General features: G+C 40.7%; 5 protein-coding genes across 5 annotated transcripts; 2 read left to right on the top strand and 3 right to left on the bottom strand.

The window, feature by feature from the left end:
* The first annotated feature begins 379 nt into the window (after positions 1–379).
* On the top strand, positions 380–4,490 carry LOC129591370 (uncharacterized). Its single transcript, XM_055487007.1, has 7 exons — positions 380–508; positions 704–928; positions 2,214–2,471; positions 2,825–3,348; positions 3,410–3,547; positions 3,616–3,873; positions 3,935–4,490. Exons 3-7 carry the CDS (start codon positions 2,324–2,326, stop codon positions 4,223–4,225), a joined length of 1,359 nt encoding a protein of 452 aa, XP_055342982.1. The 5' UTR covers positions 380–508; positions 704–928; positions 2,214–2,323; the 3' UTR covers positions 4,226–4,490.
* A 19-nt stretch (positions 4,491–4,509) lies between these two features.
* On the bottom strand, positions 4,510–7,015 carry LOC129591371 (ADP-ribosylation factor 4). Its single transcript, XM_055487008.1, has 6 exons — positions 6,770–7,015; positions 6,591–6,681; positions 6,070–6,150; positions 5,687–5,868; positions 5,306–5,431; positions 4,510–5,015 (listed from the first exon to the last, which is right to left on the bottom strand). Exons 2-6 carry the CDS (start codon positions 6,655–6,657, stop codon positions 4,932–4,934), a joined length of 540 nt encoding a protein of 179 aa, XP_055342983.1. The 5' UTR covers positions 6,658–6,681; positions 6,770–7,015; the 3' UTR covers positions 4,510–4,931.
* A 156-nt stretch (positions 7,016–7,171) lies between these two features.
* LOC129591372 (stromal membrane-associated protein 1-like) lies at positions 7,172–8,612 on the top strand. The gene has a single exon (XM_055487009.1). It carries the CDS (start codon positions 7,713–7,715, stop codon positions 8,244–8,246), a length of 534 nt encoding a protein of 177 aa, XP_055342984.1. The 5' UTR covers positions 7,172–7,712; the 3' UTR covers positions 8,247–8,612.
* Positions 8,613–11,403: 2,791 nt separating this feature from the next.
* LOC129591373 (uncharacterized) lies at positions 11,404–12,094 on the bottom strand. The gene is made up of 2 exons (XM_055487010.1): positions 11,942–12,094; positions 11,404–11,832 (listed from the first exon to the last, which is right to left on the bottom strand). Exons 1-2 carry the CDS (start codon positions 12,018–12,020, stop codon positions 11,417–11,419), a joined length of 495 nt encoding a protein of 164 aa, XP_055342985.1. The 5' UTR covers positions 12,021–12,094; the 3' UTR covers positions 11,404–11,416.
* Positions 12,095–12,178: 84 nt separating this feature from the next.
* LOC129591407 (uncharacterized) lies at positions 12,179–14,644 on the bottom strand. The gene is made up of 5 exons (XM_055487043.1): positions 14,036–14,644; positions 13,640–13,888; positions 13,070–13,481; positions 12,799–12,950; positions 12,179–12,604 (listed from the first exon to the last, which is right to left on the bottom strand). Exons 1-5 carry the CDS (start codon positions 14,363–14,365, stop codon positions 12,179–12,181), a joined length of 1,569 nt encoding a protein of 522 aa, XP_055343018.1. The 5' UTR covers positions 14,366–14,644.
* Positions 14,645–15,141: the final 497 nt, after the last annotated feature.

Below are 15,141 nucleotides of genomic sequence, written 5' to 3'. Positions count from 1 at the left end.
TTACTAGTATAGGTGTGAGTCAGCTGTTGCAAATTTAATTGATGATTTACCGTTTCTAAAGCTCGAATTTCCTTATCTCGAAAGAAACAGGAAAATGAGGAAATTAGGAACCACAAAAGTAGTACTTAGTACTACTTACATACTGTAAATTAGTAAGTTTATTATCGCTCCGTGGCGGTTGACTTGTACGCTGGCTCACATTTCGACAAAAGTCGCACTCAGTAGTCAGTACTCACTGCTGTGGTGGCTCTGTGACAGTCTTGATGACTCTGGCTCTCGACTAATTTCGAGTCGACAACAATTTCGACTCCGGTGCATCTGGCGGCGCGCTCTGAGTCACGTGCAGTCTGGCTATAGCCAGAGCAGATTTCCAGTCACGGCCAGGACTTGTTGTTTGTGTTCCGGGCGCGATGTGGTGCCGTAATGTGACTTACGAAAATGTGGATGATTTTGGAAGCGTGCGCTCCATAACATAAGCCATAAGGATAACGACTGCAGAAGTTTTTAGGTGATTATTGTTATTGATTTTTTTTGCGAAATTTTGAGGAGACATCTTACAATTTTGAAGTTAGTTATTTTATGATTGTCATAGATTTGCAGTTATATCAGCTGTGTGTTGGAAGTTTGAAGAGTATGCCATTTAGGCTCGCAAATAAACGTGCAGTTACTTGCTGTTGCCTGCTAAGTACCTCTGGTGCTACAGGAGAGGCTGAGGAGACTGAGACCTGAGCAATTACGATTTCACCGTCATAATAAAATTTTATTTCGCGAGGAAGTCCGATATCCGCGGATGTATGGATTCCACGGTATCTATTTTTCGACAGTCATTGACGACTGCGAATTGCATTGAGGAACTAACTTTCAGCTGGGATTTGTTGGAATCCTAGGATCATATCGGCTGCTCGCGGTCAAATCCGCCGTCTGACAGGTAAGGCACTACGAATGGCATTGGACTATTGGTATTCGAGTCTTTATTGGTATTTACTTGATTGTTAACTATGCAAGTTTGACGTTATATAAATTGTTAGTGTTTATGTAATGATGAATCCAGAGAAATTAATCATAAAACTACGTGGGGGATTTGGGGATGGATAGCCGGGAGAGTTGTAAGCCTGTAGCCCGTAGCATTGGTATAATAATATTAAGTACTGTTAAAACGTAAGAAGAACAGCTAGTTTGTAGATTCCACTTCACTGCTTTGTTATTAAGTAATAAACTTTAATTTATTAAGTAATAAACTTTAAATTAAATTATTTAATTTATTGAACTGTAAACATTTTAACAAGTTTGTTTTTATATACTAGTTATGAAGAAGTTATCTCTGGAAGTGAAGAAAGAAAGTGAGGTGTTGGCTGGAGTGCAGCATTTGCTGTTGTAAGCGTTTTTGCATAAATTTTGCTTCTATGAATGCCATGTGTACCGGCAGTCCGGCACTGGTGTGTTTCCACTTTTCTGTTTTATTACTTGTAGCGTCTGATTAGTGCGTTGTGGAGAGTATTCATTGGCAGTGTTTTTCATGTGATCATTCGATCGCCACTGCCGGTGTTTCCTCAAGAATTTGACAAAAATTATGACATAGTGATATTGGTAAAGACTGGAGAGTGCTGTTATGAATGTTGCGCGTTGGAAATCGCTAGGTTAGAAATGTTACTGGAAGTATGGAAGTACGTGTACGGAATATGTAACAGGTTTAAATGAAACAGATCGGAAAAGCGAAGCAGACGAACTTAATGACTTTTAAATAAGACGTCTGACTGAGTCCATATCCACAGCTCGTGACGAACTTTTCTCAGAGCTGGTCGATTGAGAACTGCGTAGAATAAAATTAGAACTGGAGCGCTATAGAGTACATACTGGTCTGTGCTACGAAGACCAGCGTGGTTGTTGCAACTGAAGATCGCAGTGTTAAATTTTTCGTGCACAATGCAAATGCAGGGAAGACTTCTGCAGCGTATGCCATATGAGCTTGGAATTAAGAGAGGGCTCTTGCCAATCCCATTTTTATACTTACAAGTTAGCTTCTACTTTGTGTGTCACAGTGTGTGGATTATCGAATTGTCACTATTTAAGACTTCCAAATTACGTTCAAATACCTGGTCGCAAAGTTTTCTTTGTGATACCAAATTTATGTGATGCCTTTTGAGAGCCTGCTTGCCGCTTTCAAAACGGTTTTATTTGCAATGCAGAGTTTAAAAATAGCACTTTTATTTCAGATAAACGGATCCTTATTTTAAACACGGTGTAAAGGACGTTGGTAAACAGACTTTGCAACCACTTTGTCGTCGTTTGTGTTCTTCGGCATTTTCAAGATTGTTCTCTAATCATGGATCATCGCCATATGTTTTCTGTGCGAGAGCCGCATTTAAACCGGACACTAGTCGGCACTGCAGCTTTCGCTGGTGCTGCATATATGGGATTTCGATTGTTGAAGTTGGTCAACTATTGGAATCGAGGAGAAATCCCCGAACTGGGTGAGTTTTATTAGCAACTATTTTCTGTACTCGTGCGTTGTTATATCCAGAATGGGTTAATCTTTTTGAAGCGGTAATTAGACCGTAGCAAAATCATCTATATATCTGCCGTACAAGAACATCTTAACATTCTACCACAATTATATTTATAATGCAAACAAATGCAAACAAATTCCTTGACCACATCGCGCGATGTGGCAGGTGGGATATTTTTTAAAATTATCAGAACGAGCATGAGCACGGACACTGCATGACTGTTCGCGCATATGAACCTGTGAAGTACCAGGATTGCTCTTGCGTTTTTATTACCGACGATTGCCGTTAAATTGTTTAATGCAAATGTGCATTTTTAGAAACATCCGATGCGTTGGCACTGACAAGCGCCTTATCTGCATCCAGTACTTCTGGTTCGTCTGGTTTTGATGCTTTGGATCTTCCATATGGTCAGCATTACAGCTCCTGGATGTCTTCGTCGGCTACCGTGTCCCCCAATCCAACTTTTCAGCGCCGCCTGAAGCAGTTATCAAAGGCGCGCGGCAACACCAGCCTGCCGTCGACACCGCGCGCTAGTTTGTTCTTCCCCATGACGATGCCCTTGGATGTGGGGATTAATGCATTGCTGAATGGTTTAAATTCTCCCCAGGAAGAATCCAGATCCATTATCCACGTTAACTCACTAAAGTTCGATAAGCAGCTGCAAGCTTTTGGTTTGGAGGTCATGGCCAGTCAGACAGAACAGTCTCTGAAAAGTGTTTCCAATTTGGATGCAAAGTGTTTGGTAAAATTGGTATCCACTCACTATGCGCAGCAAGATGAAGAGCTGTTTATGAAACTTATCACTGCGATAGCGAATTGTTCTACCTTCACGAGTAATCAGGTAAATTTGTGATGTTAATTCAGACATTTCTTGTCACGTGAATTTTATTTATTTCCTTTAGGATTCTCTTCGAGAAGCAGGTTGTTTGGAAGCATTGCGTGATTTGTTGAAATCGTCGGCACCGGAAAGGATTAAAAGCGTTGTTGCCCAGGCTATGTCTAATCTGGCCGTTAACGAAGTTAATCAAGGTTTTTTGAAGGTACAAAGTAGTTTCTGTGCCCTTCAGTTGTGTTGTTAGAGTGTTTATTAACGAAACGTCTGATGTAGGAATGTGTTCCGGATTTGCTGAATGCATTGCGAACCGCCCAGTTCGAAGGATTGCAACTGAACTGCCTGAACGCCCTGTTGAACTTATCAGTTCTCCCTCAAAATCATGTCTATTTTGACGAAAAAAGTGTTGAGGTTTTGTTCTCCAAATTCGATGTAGTTTCCCAGTCTACTGACAATGAAAAGTTCCATGCTCTGAAAGTTCTTGTGAATCTTTCATGCAGTGATGAAACTGTACCCAAACTCCTTCGAACAAAGGTAGGAAACTGAAGTTGGATGCAGCATAATGTAGAAAACAACAAGTGATGTCTTTCTTCAGATCCCGAAAACTTTCTTGGGCCTTTTTTTCAACCCAAGCGTCGCTGAACCGGTATTGCTGCGCTTGTCCCTGTTGCTGCGGAATGTACTGAAGCAGGTCCGGAGCCAATCAGCGGTTTCCGGTTATCCACAGGATTCTCTTGGTTATCTTCTAAGTTCGCCAGCATTGCTGACGGAGATACATGAGCGCTCTCTTGTGCTGGGCAGTAACTCAGCTAACGCCGAGTTCCGTGAACTAACTGGAGAGATCTACAGGTTGACTTTGTTAAGAAGTGACCCAACTCCAACTTAATGTGTTGATATGCTTATTAAATGTCTTAAAATCAGTTTGGGCTTAAAAGTGTCGATTGATCTGTAACGCTTTGTTGCTGTTGCTTTGGATTGACTGGAAAATTTGATACATGATTCATAGTACTCTCATATCTGTTTTGATAGTCGAAGGATGTGCAAGCTTCGCTGATCAACTTTTTGACCAACTGAAAAAGATCGCTTTCTGTACTGCAGGTGGCCCAGAATATTGTGAATAAATCTTGCCGTGACTTATGCTGACTTCTCATATTCGGGCCACAGACAATCTTGAGAAACACTGATTTATAGTCTGCATGTGCAAATACGGAACGCTTCTAAACAACAACTCCCGAAAATGTTAAAATCAAGGAAGTTTGAAACGTAATAGATCAAAAGATTTGATACAAGTAAATAAACAGCCGAACAAAAACAGGAAATTCATGGACTCCTACTTCCTCAGGATAACAGTACAAAATTAAAATATCTGCTATATTAGTATGAGTAGTGCTAGAGCCCATCAGTTAATTCCACATCGTTAAAAATATGCTTGATAAATGTGCCCAAGTGATCTGCATTTATCAGTTATCAATATACACGTGGAGGAATAACAGCTCAGAATGAATAAACGGAAACAGTGAGAAAAAAACTTAAACAAGCGGTACGGCTTTTAAGCATCCCAGCTCTAATCCATCAAAGGGTAATCGTTACAACTATTTTGCCAGCTCGTTGGAAAGCCAATCCAAGCCTTCATATAATCCATGGCCTTGAGTGGCACAAGTTGCCTGAATATACCACTGGAACAAGAGACAATTTCAATACTCACACTGTTAGAACAAAAGCATAAAGTAATAATTAAAAAACCACAGCACGCTGTAATTATTGCTTTTTAACTGAATACTAAGTTTTAACTTAAATTTAACGTTGTCATAGGTCAACAAAAATTGGCTGTCAAAGACATCTTGACTAAGACTTGAAATTTTACAAGTATCAAGAAGATTTAAAAAAAACTATCTATCGCGTATTCATCATGGTACAACAAAATCAAAATACACATGTTAATGAACAGACACCAGATAATAAATACCTTTCGTCCACGAAGCGCGCTTAAACCCAGCTTATCTGTTAAATCTGCGGCTGACATAGCCTGCGGCAAATCTTGCTTGTTGGCAAAAACAAGCAGAACCGCATCCCGAAGTTCATCTTCTTGGAGCTGAAAACACATTATTTAAATAATCTAAACGAACGAAAAATCCCCTCTTTGCTAGACGACGACTGGCTTATGGATTGCATGTAGAGGGAAAGCAAAAGAGTCAACTATGATACTCATATATCAAAAACAGCACAGAAGCAATAGTAAGACTCAACAAAATACCAAAACTCAATTTTATTGCAGTGAAAATAAACACCTAAATTGATAAACTTTGTTTCGTTTTCTATGCAGCCCTTCGCAAATCTCGCAACGTACCATTTTATTTAATTCTTCGTGTGCCTCGCCAATTCGCTCACGATCGTTGCTGTCTACCACAAAAATCAAGCCTTGTGTATTCTGGAAATAATGTCGCCACAGAGGACGAATTTTGTCCTGTCCTCCAACATCCCACACGGTAAAAGATATATTCTTGTATTCGACCGTTTCCACATTGAACCCTGTCGAAAAAAAGGTTGCACTTACGGCCAGCAGACGATCCAAGAAATGAGAAATTAAAACCTGCCGCTTGTTTCAGCTTTTATTTCATTTCAGGGTCATTCAGGCTGTTTATCTTAGTTTTTTAATTACGGAATCCAGAAACGCCGTACACATACAAAACATGTTAAAACCAGTAAACAGCTATTGTAACTTCAGCTTACCGATGGTAGGAATTGTTGTGACAATTTCTCCTAATTTCAGTTTGTACAGAATTGTTGTTTTCCCAGCAGCATCCAGCCCCACTAAAATTGAAAGATTCGGACTCTTAAGAATTAACAGAAAACAGCAAATCACAAAGCATAAACGGTACAGACTTACGGCAACGACGCTAAGCTTAACTACAATACTAGAGAAGAAATTATCACCAAGAAATTCCACAACACTTCTGTAGAAACCAGCAAATTTAACTTCCAAGAAAACCGGACAAATTTCCAACTTTCGTTACTTTCCATAATAATGCTTACCTACTGTAACGTACATAGGTATAACTGCGAACAGCCTATAAAAATATATACTTTGACAGTTTTTACTAAAGTATCGTAAATACTGTAATGGCGGCCAATCGATGATCCTACCTATTCTTACCAAATAGTATTAATTGTTTGAGAACAAATTTCAGTGTAAGCCGTAAGCGAACTTAGTCTTAGGCCTTACTCTTACAAATGCCTCACACACGACATACCCATTAAAATTCTCATCTGCTTCTTCCCAAATAGCCGTCCGAATAAACTGGAGATTGTTAAACCCATCTTCAATGAGAGGCTGGCAAATTTCTGTGAAGAAACATATTAGTTGTGTTATCTAACAAAAAACCATGACAACCTTTGGCGACGTGGACGGTTTCCGCAGTCACATTCTTACCAAGACACGCAAACAGGGTAAAAACACTGGCGAAACGGATCTCAGCTCTACTCTGATGGATAAATCACGCAGTTAATTACCAAGATGTGATCGCGAAAACCGGGACTAAGGCTACTTTCCAATTCCGAATTAATAGTTCGGTTGAGCCGTCTAACTTCACTCCATTTAAGTCGAAAAAATAAGCAAAAACTTAAAAACAGCCGAACTTAAAAGTGCAGAAAATTAAAGTAACACCTTAACACCGTAGCAATACTTACTGCACTGTCTGCACAGCGCAGCTGCACAGCTGCACCGTACTTGTGAAAAAGCAGGGCGTGCTTGTCATGAGTCGAAACATGTACTACTGCAAAACGCATCCACCGTCGCTACACGTGTTCGTGGACCAGAACAAAATCAATACAACAATTCGCATCCCCTAACAATTGTTTTTCGTTGTTCCTATTAACTTTTAAAAATTATAAAATCTTAAATCTATCTTCCCAGTTCACAATGAAATTTTCTGATTAGTTTTGCTCTCATTTGAGTTTCAAGGAAGATTGTGATTTTGCCGTTCGGCAACTAAATTCGAACAGATCCTTGTTCGATTTTCATGTGCCTGTGTGAACGGCTTGTGTGTGTGTGTGAACGGCTTGTGTGTAGTCCTGAATCGGCGATCTCTGATCTGTGATCTGCTGTCGAAAGTTGTCAGGGGAATTCGAGAACAGGAAATTTCTTAAGTTTGGAGTCTCCTATCCAGTATACAGCTAATCTTCGGCCAACCACTCCATCCACAAAGTGGCCAACCATTCCAAAGTGGCAAACGAATCGCCGTTACACTGCAGAGTTTTTCGCTTAGATCACTGCGAAGGAGTTTCTGTGCAATCGTTGGTGGTCCTGTTCAAGTTAGGTACTTGGTATTTGTGCATTTTGTAATTATTTGTTTCTCGAAGACCCAGTCCGCGCAATGGCATCTCGCAACGGTCCCTCCAAGAAGCCAAGCGATCAGACGCAGTACCAGATAATCCTGGACCAGATGTTGCAGGATGAGAACAACAAGAAGTGCGCCGATTGTTGGGCCAGAAATCCGCGTTGGGCTTCGTGGAACTTGGGGGTTTTTCTTTGTATTCGCTGTGCGGGCATTCATAGAAATCTGGGCGTGCATATCTCTAAAGTGAAATCTGTGGGATTGGATTCCTGGACGGAGGAGCAGATTAATTCCATGCAGAGCATGGGGAATGCAGCTGCCGCTGCAAAATACGAAGCCAGTCTGCCGGAGAATTTGCGTTTTTCCCGTCCTGAGACTGACAATGTTTTGGAAAAATTCATTCGGGATAAATATGAGCGGAAATTGTATTTGGATAAAAATTATCAGCCGACTAAAAAAGACACCGGAACAACCAATTTCAATCAAGAAGCCAGTGCGGTGCAGAAAAGCGCTCCTCGACCGGCTGATGTCCCGCCACCTTCTGTCGATGTTAAACCGCTGATAGAGTTTTAGTTCCTTGGAGGGTAGTCATTGGGTACTACTCTACTATGGAATTTATTGGGTGTCGTTGGCGTAGTGAAAAAGTGGCGATAACTTATGCGGTTTCCTGCTTGGAAGTGGAAATTATGTCTGGATTTTTTTATGTGAAATAACTTACAAGACTTCGTCACCATTTGACATGACTTCTCTGACTGGGCGATCAGTTTAGAAAATCCCTGTTGAATTGTCCGATGGACGTTCCTACCTAGTATGATTTTCTATGTTATTTTTCAGATTCTTCGGTTAGTTACCGTAAGTCAAAGAACAGCGCTGTTTTTCTTTTTTGATTCAACCTAATTTAAATGTCGAAACCGGAATGAAATTTGTTTGATTTGCAGATTTCGTTTATTACCATATGAGCATTGTTTAAATCTAGAGTAATAGCAGTTAGGAGATATGCGATTCATTTGCATTGTTCAACAAAATGAGTATTTAAATTCTGACCATCGATCGCGTGCTTTCTTGGTAATAGAATTGCTGTACTCGTAGTGTGTTCTTAAAGGTTCAAAAGTTCACTGTTGAATGCTTGTGCACATTATCGCACACTGCCGTAAACAGGAGTTCTTTCCGATTTTATAACAAACGTTCAAGCACTAATAAGTTATGTAATTTCCTGTGTTATGTTTGGAGCTGGGTTAAATTACGGTACTTACTTACTAAAAAGACATAAATAAGTATTTTACGCATTTGAGCTGTTAAAATACGGGAAAAATAGTGTTAAATAAGAGAAAGATCGCACATAGAACCAATAGCATAAAAGGCAATAAACGATACTCGTACCGGTCCTGAATTGCGCAGGCCGAAGCTCAGTAAACTGCCAATGTAAAGTAATTGTAATTCCGTAAATAATATTAATATTTCAAGTAATACCTTTCAGGTTGACCTTTGTTTTAACAATTGTAAGGAACTAAGGATAGAACACTGACGCTCTACAATAGTGCAGAGTCAGACAGGCAGAGCAGCAGCAGATACAGTACAGCCATAGAAAAGGATAATACTGTGTAGTACGCGCGCTCGTAGCCGATCCTCTCTGCCAGTCTTAACAACCTGTGGTCGAGTTGTAATGAATTGTGCAAACAAACTGTACCCACAATTTGCTGATCGGGCGGCGAAGCAACGGCTCAGGCAATTTGCAGTTCAGAGCTGAACTAATTCCGAGCCGTAGAAGCACTTACAGTACTTCCATTACAGTAGCCGTTACTATTTCCAAAAAGGATACCATAAAGTACCGTACTTACAAAATTATTGATGTACTTACTACTAAAGCACTTAATTGTACAGATATATTGGTGTAATTTCATTCAAGCATATAACTGGTGCTTATTATTACGTACTGGAAATTACAAACAATGACACATGCAGTTCTCAACGAAAAACAACAATTATTTTTAACTCTGCAATCCAAGCGTAATACTAAAGGAATCAGTGCAGAAAAATCAGTTTAACACAGCAACCCACTACAGTTCACAAGTTGAAGCATTCACAATTGTACGACGATAACAAAGGAATACCAGAAAACAATTAAAACAAACATAAAAAAAACTACCCTTAAAACTCAAGTACGAAGCAACAGAACATTCCAGTGACAAAAAGAAAACAACGTTGCAACATTACGTCTGGCCATATCTGTTGACCGCTTTCGTTTTTCTCGTGGCCGCGTTTTGTCGTTTCGATTCTTCTTTGTCCCGCTTGATTTTACTTCCCAGCTGGGTGGCGGAAGAAGTGCAGCATGTCGGGCACAGTAGCCCTGCTTCGCGGTGGCATTATTGTTGCACAGTTCTCCGCCTAACCCGTTGCACAATCTTCTAAGTTGTCGTCCATCAAAGATCTTTCTACATCCGTCTTTAATGACAATTTCGTATTTTTTTAGTTTCGGCTTAGTTGCCATTTGCAGAAGAACGCCGTGGAGTTAGGTACATAAGTGCTAGAATGCCTGCAAAATATCTAAAATTTGTAACTGACTCCCGTGGGCGGTTGCCAACATGAAAATTTAAAATAGGTGCATGCTACATACATGTTATTACATAAGTATTTTATGACGAAAAAACAATTATTCTCCTTGCAAAGTTGTGCGTAACGTTAACATTAATTACGACGGATGGCCAAATACTGTCATGCAGAAAAGCCTTTTTCAAGTATTTTGATAAGTTATGCGTCAGGTTCTTGTACAAATGTGCTCACCAATCACCAATATACGGGTTTGGTTGCCTTGCTGTTTCCAATGTCAAATAAACAGCCGTTTAAAGGTACACAATCAGACTATATCCCCGAGATGTGCATTGAGTCCATTCAAAAAGATTTGTAATCATTAACCAAACACGCATCCATCCATATTTGAGTACAAAGTGGCATTTTAAGTTGCATAATATTATTATGTTGAGCAAACTGCTAACAGAAATACACTGAGCATTTCGCAGAAATAGCGCGCGCTGGTCCGGCCGGTCTATGCAAACAAAGGCACACGTGCAGTGCTACTGGTCCGGAACCGAGCCAAGGGAGCCGGACAGAAGGTCGGCATGCCCCATTGAGAATGCATTTCCATCCGCGATTTATGCCCCCCGTTAGCTTGGATAATGAATTATTTGCTTATGCGTATGTTCTTTTTCAAATTTTTTTTAAGATTCATTCTCCTTACGCTTTAACGATCACAACCGTCTGTTTAGTTTTTAAATATGACCACAATAGTGAGTCGGCGATGTCCGCCTGGGGAAGCAACCGGGCGCCGTAAAACGCATTTAATCAAGGGAGCAGACAGAAATTCGTTAGACACACGCACTGTCTAACTCTGTACTTTTGATTAAAAGCGGTGCCCGTTTTACGGTTTACGGCGGATACCGCCGACCAGTGATGTCCCGTTTACAATTTTTCATGTCCCGACCGCACTTTCCCGATCAAAAACTTTCCCGCACCCGCTCCCGCACCCGAGCGCTCGGACAGTCCCGCACCACGCTCCGACTCCCGATTTTCAATAAAATAATTTTTTTTAACCATGTTATTGTTACAGCCTTTTTTTTAAAAATGTTTCAAGTATGCCATACGTTTGGAAAGTTACTATTTTTTCAACCTGCATCGTAAATCTTACTTTTAAGAAATTTCACCCTTAGCTTGAAATTATAGTATCGCCGTACATTTTATTATCACCGTCAACTATTCAGCTTTCTCTTACCACCGACATTTAAATCACCATCTAACCGCCGCTTATTAATACTACAAAACAGTAATCTCTCGAAATGCTCATCCGAAGTTTTTAATTTCCTGTTACTGAGCAAATTTCCCGCAACACTAAACATCCGTTTGACGTCAGCGGTCGTTGCTGGAGCGCATAAAACTTGTTTGGCAAGAATTTTCAAACGTGGCAAGCAGGCCGCTTCAGCACTTTTCCAGAATTCCAAGGGGTTCGTCCCTATCCACGAAGAGGCAATATACATCTCTAGTTCAGTTTCGCACGTTGCAGCTTTGTCACTTCCGCTGTCCTGTCGCATCGACAAACGGCCGCTCAAGCTACTTTGTCCTCTGTATAAAAAGTTCAGGAAATCCGGACCGACAAAACTATTCTTGCCTAAACATAAATAAATAATCAATATGCGGAAAGGATAAGCGAATGATTCAGTAAAAATCAAACACGACTTAATACTTAATTAGTTTAACTGTGATTCTTTTTCACTTACTTTCTTTAAACTGCACGTCTTGACCGCAGCCAACTTCTTGCATCATGCCCAGCATGAGCGCCTTGATTTTGATAACCATCTCAGCAGATTTCTCAGGTCCAAAACTATTACACCACAGAAGCTTATATTTGGGATCCAAAAGCAGCGGCAAGGTACAGGTTGTCTTTTCCACAGCACCAAATCTTTCGTCTAGTTGTTTCAGCAAGCCTTTCATAAAATCTTGCAATAACACGAAGTCTATATTCTTTGGCATGTTTTGATATGCCTGCGAAGTCCACATAAAATAGGAATAACGTCTCCAATTACAGGATAGTCAGCCGTCTGCAGAATCTTAAACGATGCATTGAAAACTTCCATAAGATTTACAAACGCTTGCAATACAAGGCGGTGCGCAGGTTTCAAAATATTTTTCTGAGAGAGTCCACATCTTTCCCAATCAAATTCCGCTGCCCGCTTGGCCATTAAAAAGTTCGAGTTCCATCTGGTCTGATTGCGGCTGACAAAGGTTTTCTTGAACGCTTCCTCCAGAATGGTTGTCTCCGAATGCGAATGCTTAACACGGTTAACGATCCCAGCAAGACCATCTATAACTTGGTTGATAACCTGCGCATCTGCCATTGCGCTACCAATGGCCAAAGATAAGGTGTGCGCCGCGCACCGGACCTACACGAAAAAACAAAATGATTACAAATCAAAATTAAAAAAAATCACAAATAAACTATGCGGCAGTACGCGCGAGGACAAATACAACAAACGAGTATATAAAAAAACTAAACGTTTTGCGAAAATACTAAATACGAAATATAAATAATACACAAGAAATCACTATAACACAAAACACTCGCACACAAACTTACCACAATGTTTCTATCGGGAATCCGGCAGTATGTGTCACGGATTTTTTGAAAGGCTTGCTCTGTGCGCTGGGAATCAAAATCAAGGTCGCTTTCCTCCGCTCTTTCATCATCGTTTTCTACGGATTCCACGCAGTCATTCAATCCGTCCTCATCTACACAGTAAGCAGCATAGAACACAAAACTAGTATATTAAAAATCACAATAGAGTTAGCCATTGAAAAATGCAGATGCTTCTGATTTTAATTGCACAGTTTACTACATGACAATTTACCGACAACGTGTTCATCTTCCGCATCCGGTTTGCGCAAAAACTCCGCGGGAAAAAGGCTTGGCATCCAGTCGTCAAAAGCATTTACAAAATTTCGGCCGTTGTCAAGCCCAACATAATGCAGGACATCCTTCAAGTTGTAGTCGAGTATCAAGACGGTAGCTAGTTGAAAAATATTCTCTGCAGTGTGCGACTCTTTAAAACGCGGACATCCCAGCACGAAATTTCGTAGGCAAAATTTTTCATCGATAAACGAAACAGTTACACCCATATAGCCATGGCACCTCTTGCTGGTCCATAAATCCACATTTAATGATACTGCTGTGGCAGTAGACAACAAGATCTGTATTTTCCCACGAATTTCTTTTTCGAATTTCGGCAGGATGTGGCGCGTCAGCTGGTGTCGTCGAGGCCACTAAATAACGAAAACTTTACAACATAGTGAATTTTACAATAAAGGAGCATGGAAAGATTCAAAATAATTTTATGTTGAATTTTACGTTGCACTTATAACAGTTGTTTTCTTCAAGTCAATTAATAAAAAGGTTTATGTATTATGTAGTATGTACTAACCTTGAGTTTGCTATCACCAATTTTGATAGCTTCATCGAAACTTAGGTCGCCAAGCATGGACGGCGGTGCGAGGGTTTTTAGCATAATATTTCCGACTGCATCATTTAGCCGAACTTGCTTCCAATGGTTTTTGCCGTACGGTTCAACTTTTTGTATCACGAATTCGGTCAAGGTTGGCTGCTCCTTGGACAGCTTAGTTTGCGAGATCTCGTTATCTTTGACTTTTTTGGCAATAAACTCCGTATAGTCCTGCAAAGCACGAAAATGCCACTGAGTAATGAAATAATAGTGCCAAACGCGACGGCAAGCTATAATATACTGTCTAGTTTCTAGATTGCATTTGTCCTACATACTCTGTATCAGCTGATATACAGAAATGCATAATAAAAACCGTACCTTCGTCTTCGAATGATGCCGCGTAACATGTTTTTTGAACGCGTCAAAGCTATCCGCTCCTCCATTCACCAGTCTCTTTGCATCCGATTCAGCACAGAGTTTACACGTCGCGGAGTACTTTTTCCAGCTTCTCGCCTGTCCTTTAGCACATTCAGTCTTGCATACGGGGTTAACGAAGAATGTCTCATAGTATTCTTTTGCGGAAACCTTCGCAGCAGAGGAATTATTCGGCGCTTGGGGAGATTCCGGGGCAGTCGGAGAACTCGGAGAAGAAGCGCTGGTTTCGGGTTCTTGGCCGTCATCATCGTCAATAACAATAGATTGCTGCATGGCTTTTCAATCATCAAGAAGTCGAACATAATGAGAACACACTCAACACAGTAACCCAGCCTTGCTTTAGAGCAATAAAAGAACAATCTTCAGTTCCTTAGAAATGGAATAAAAATTAACTAACTCTAAACTCCCGATAAATCATAACACGTTTGATCTCCACTTTACAGTTTACGGTCTCTGGCCAAACAGTTAAAAACAGATGGTTGGCAGAAAAATTGAATTTTCGTTAATTCCAGTGCCAAGGCACGAGACAAAGCGCGATACTGGAAGTGTGAAAGTTACGGTACTGAAAGTGTACTGCAGTCTGCAGCCGCCAGCCAGCGGCAATGGGATTACAACAGCTACTGGAATGCGGAGCAGTGGAATTAGTTACAGCAAGTTACTGCTACATGCTACCTTGGCTTGCTTACAAAATAATTTTCAAATTTCTAATTTGCAAATAATTTAATTTTTCACCATTCAAATAAATCCCGAGTTTTTCCGAGCAGCGGGCGGGCGTACTTATCAAGCTTTAATCCCGACCGCACCCGATCCGAGCAGAAAATCTCCCGCACCGCTTTCCGAGCAAAAGCGGGTGCGGGGTGCGGGAAATTCCCGTGATTTACCGAGCCCGTGAAAAAAACGGGACATCACTGCCGCCGACTCACTAATATCTCGAGATATCGCTTCTCATTAAATATGCAGGCACAGCGTGTTTACACAATTCACTACAACTCGACCACAGGTTGTTAAGACTGGCAGAGAGGATCGGCTACGAGCGCACGTACTACACA

Source organism: Paramacrobiotus metropolitanus, unplaced genomic scaffold, assembly GCF_019649055.1.
Source record: "Paramacrobiotus metropolitanus isolate TYO unplaced genomic scaffold, Prichtersi_v1.0 Parri_scaffold0000045, whole genome shotgun sequence".
Lineage (NCBI taxonomy): Eukaryota > Metazoa > Tardigrada > Eutardigrada > Parachela > Macrobiotidae > Paramacrobiotus > Paramacrobiotus metropolitanus.
The sequence above is the reverse complement of the archived record's forward strand: the minus strand, read 5'-3'. Positions and strand labels throughout refer to the sequence as shown.

Bases quoted from the DNA above. Each gene is read 5' to 3' on its own strand.
- LOC129591370 (XM_055487007.1), top strand. From the start codon at position 2,324: ATGGATCATCGCCATATGTTTTCTGTGCGAGAGCCGCATTTAAACCGG. The intron at 2,472-2,824 runs GTGAGTTTTATT...GTGCATTTTTAG, and splicing joins AGGAGAAATCCCCGAACTGG to AAACATCCGATGCGTTGGCA. The intron at 3,548-3,615 runs GTACAAAGTAGT...CGTCTGATGTAG, and splicing joins TTAATCAAGGTTTTTTGAAG to GAATGTGTTCCGGATTTGCT.
- LOC129591371 (XM_055487008.1), bottom strand. From the start codon at position 6,657: ATGGGTTTAACAATCTCCAGTTTATTCGGACGGCTATTTGGGAAGAAG. The intron at 5,869-6,069 runs GTAAGCTGAAGT...TTTTTTCGACAG, and splicing joins CACAACAATTCCTACCATCG to GGTTCAATGTGGAAACGGTC. The intron at 5,016-5,305 runs GTATTTATTATC...CTCTTGTTCCAG, and splicing joins GCGCGCTTCGTGGACGAAAG to TGGTATATTCAGGCAACTTG.
- LOC129591372 (XM_055487009.1), top strand. From the start codon at position 7,713: ATGGCATCTCGCAACGGTCCCTCCAAGAAGCCAAGCGATCAGACGCAG.
- LOC129591373 (XM_055487010.1), bottom strand. From the start codon at position 12,020: ATGGTTATCAAAATCAAGGCGCTCATGCTGGGCATGATGCAAGAAGTT. The intron at 11,833-11,941 runs GTAAGTGAAAAA...ATTTATGTTTAG, and splicing joins AGACGTGCAGTTTAAAGAAA to GCAAGAATAGTTTTGTCGGT.
- LOC129591407 (XM_055487043.1), bottom strand. From the start codon at position 14,365: ATGCAGCAATCTATTGTTATTGACGATGATGACGGCCAAGAACCCGAA. The intron at 13,889-14,035 runs GTACGGTTTTTA...CGTGCTTTGCAG, and splicing joins GGCATCATTCGAAGACGAAG to GACTATACGGAGTTTATTGC. The intron at 13,482-13,639 runs GTTAGTACATAC...TTCGTTATTTAG, and splicing joins TTGGTGATAGCAAACTCAAG to TGGCCTCGACGACACCAGCT.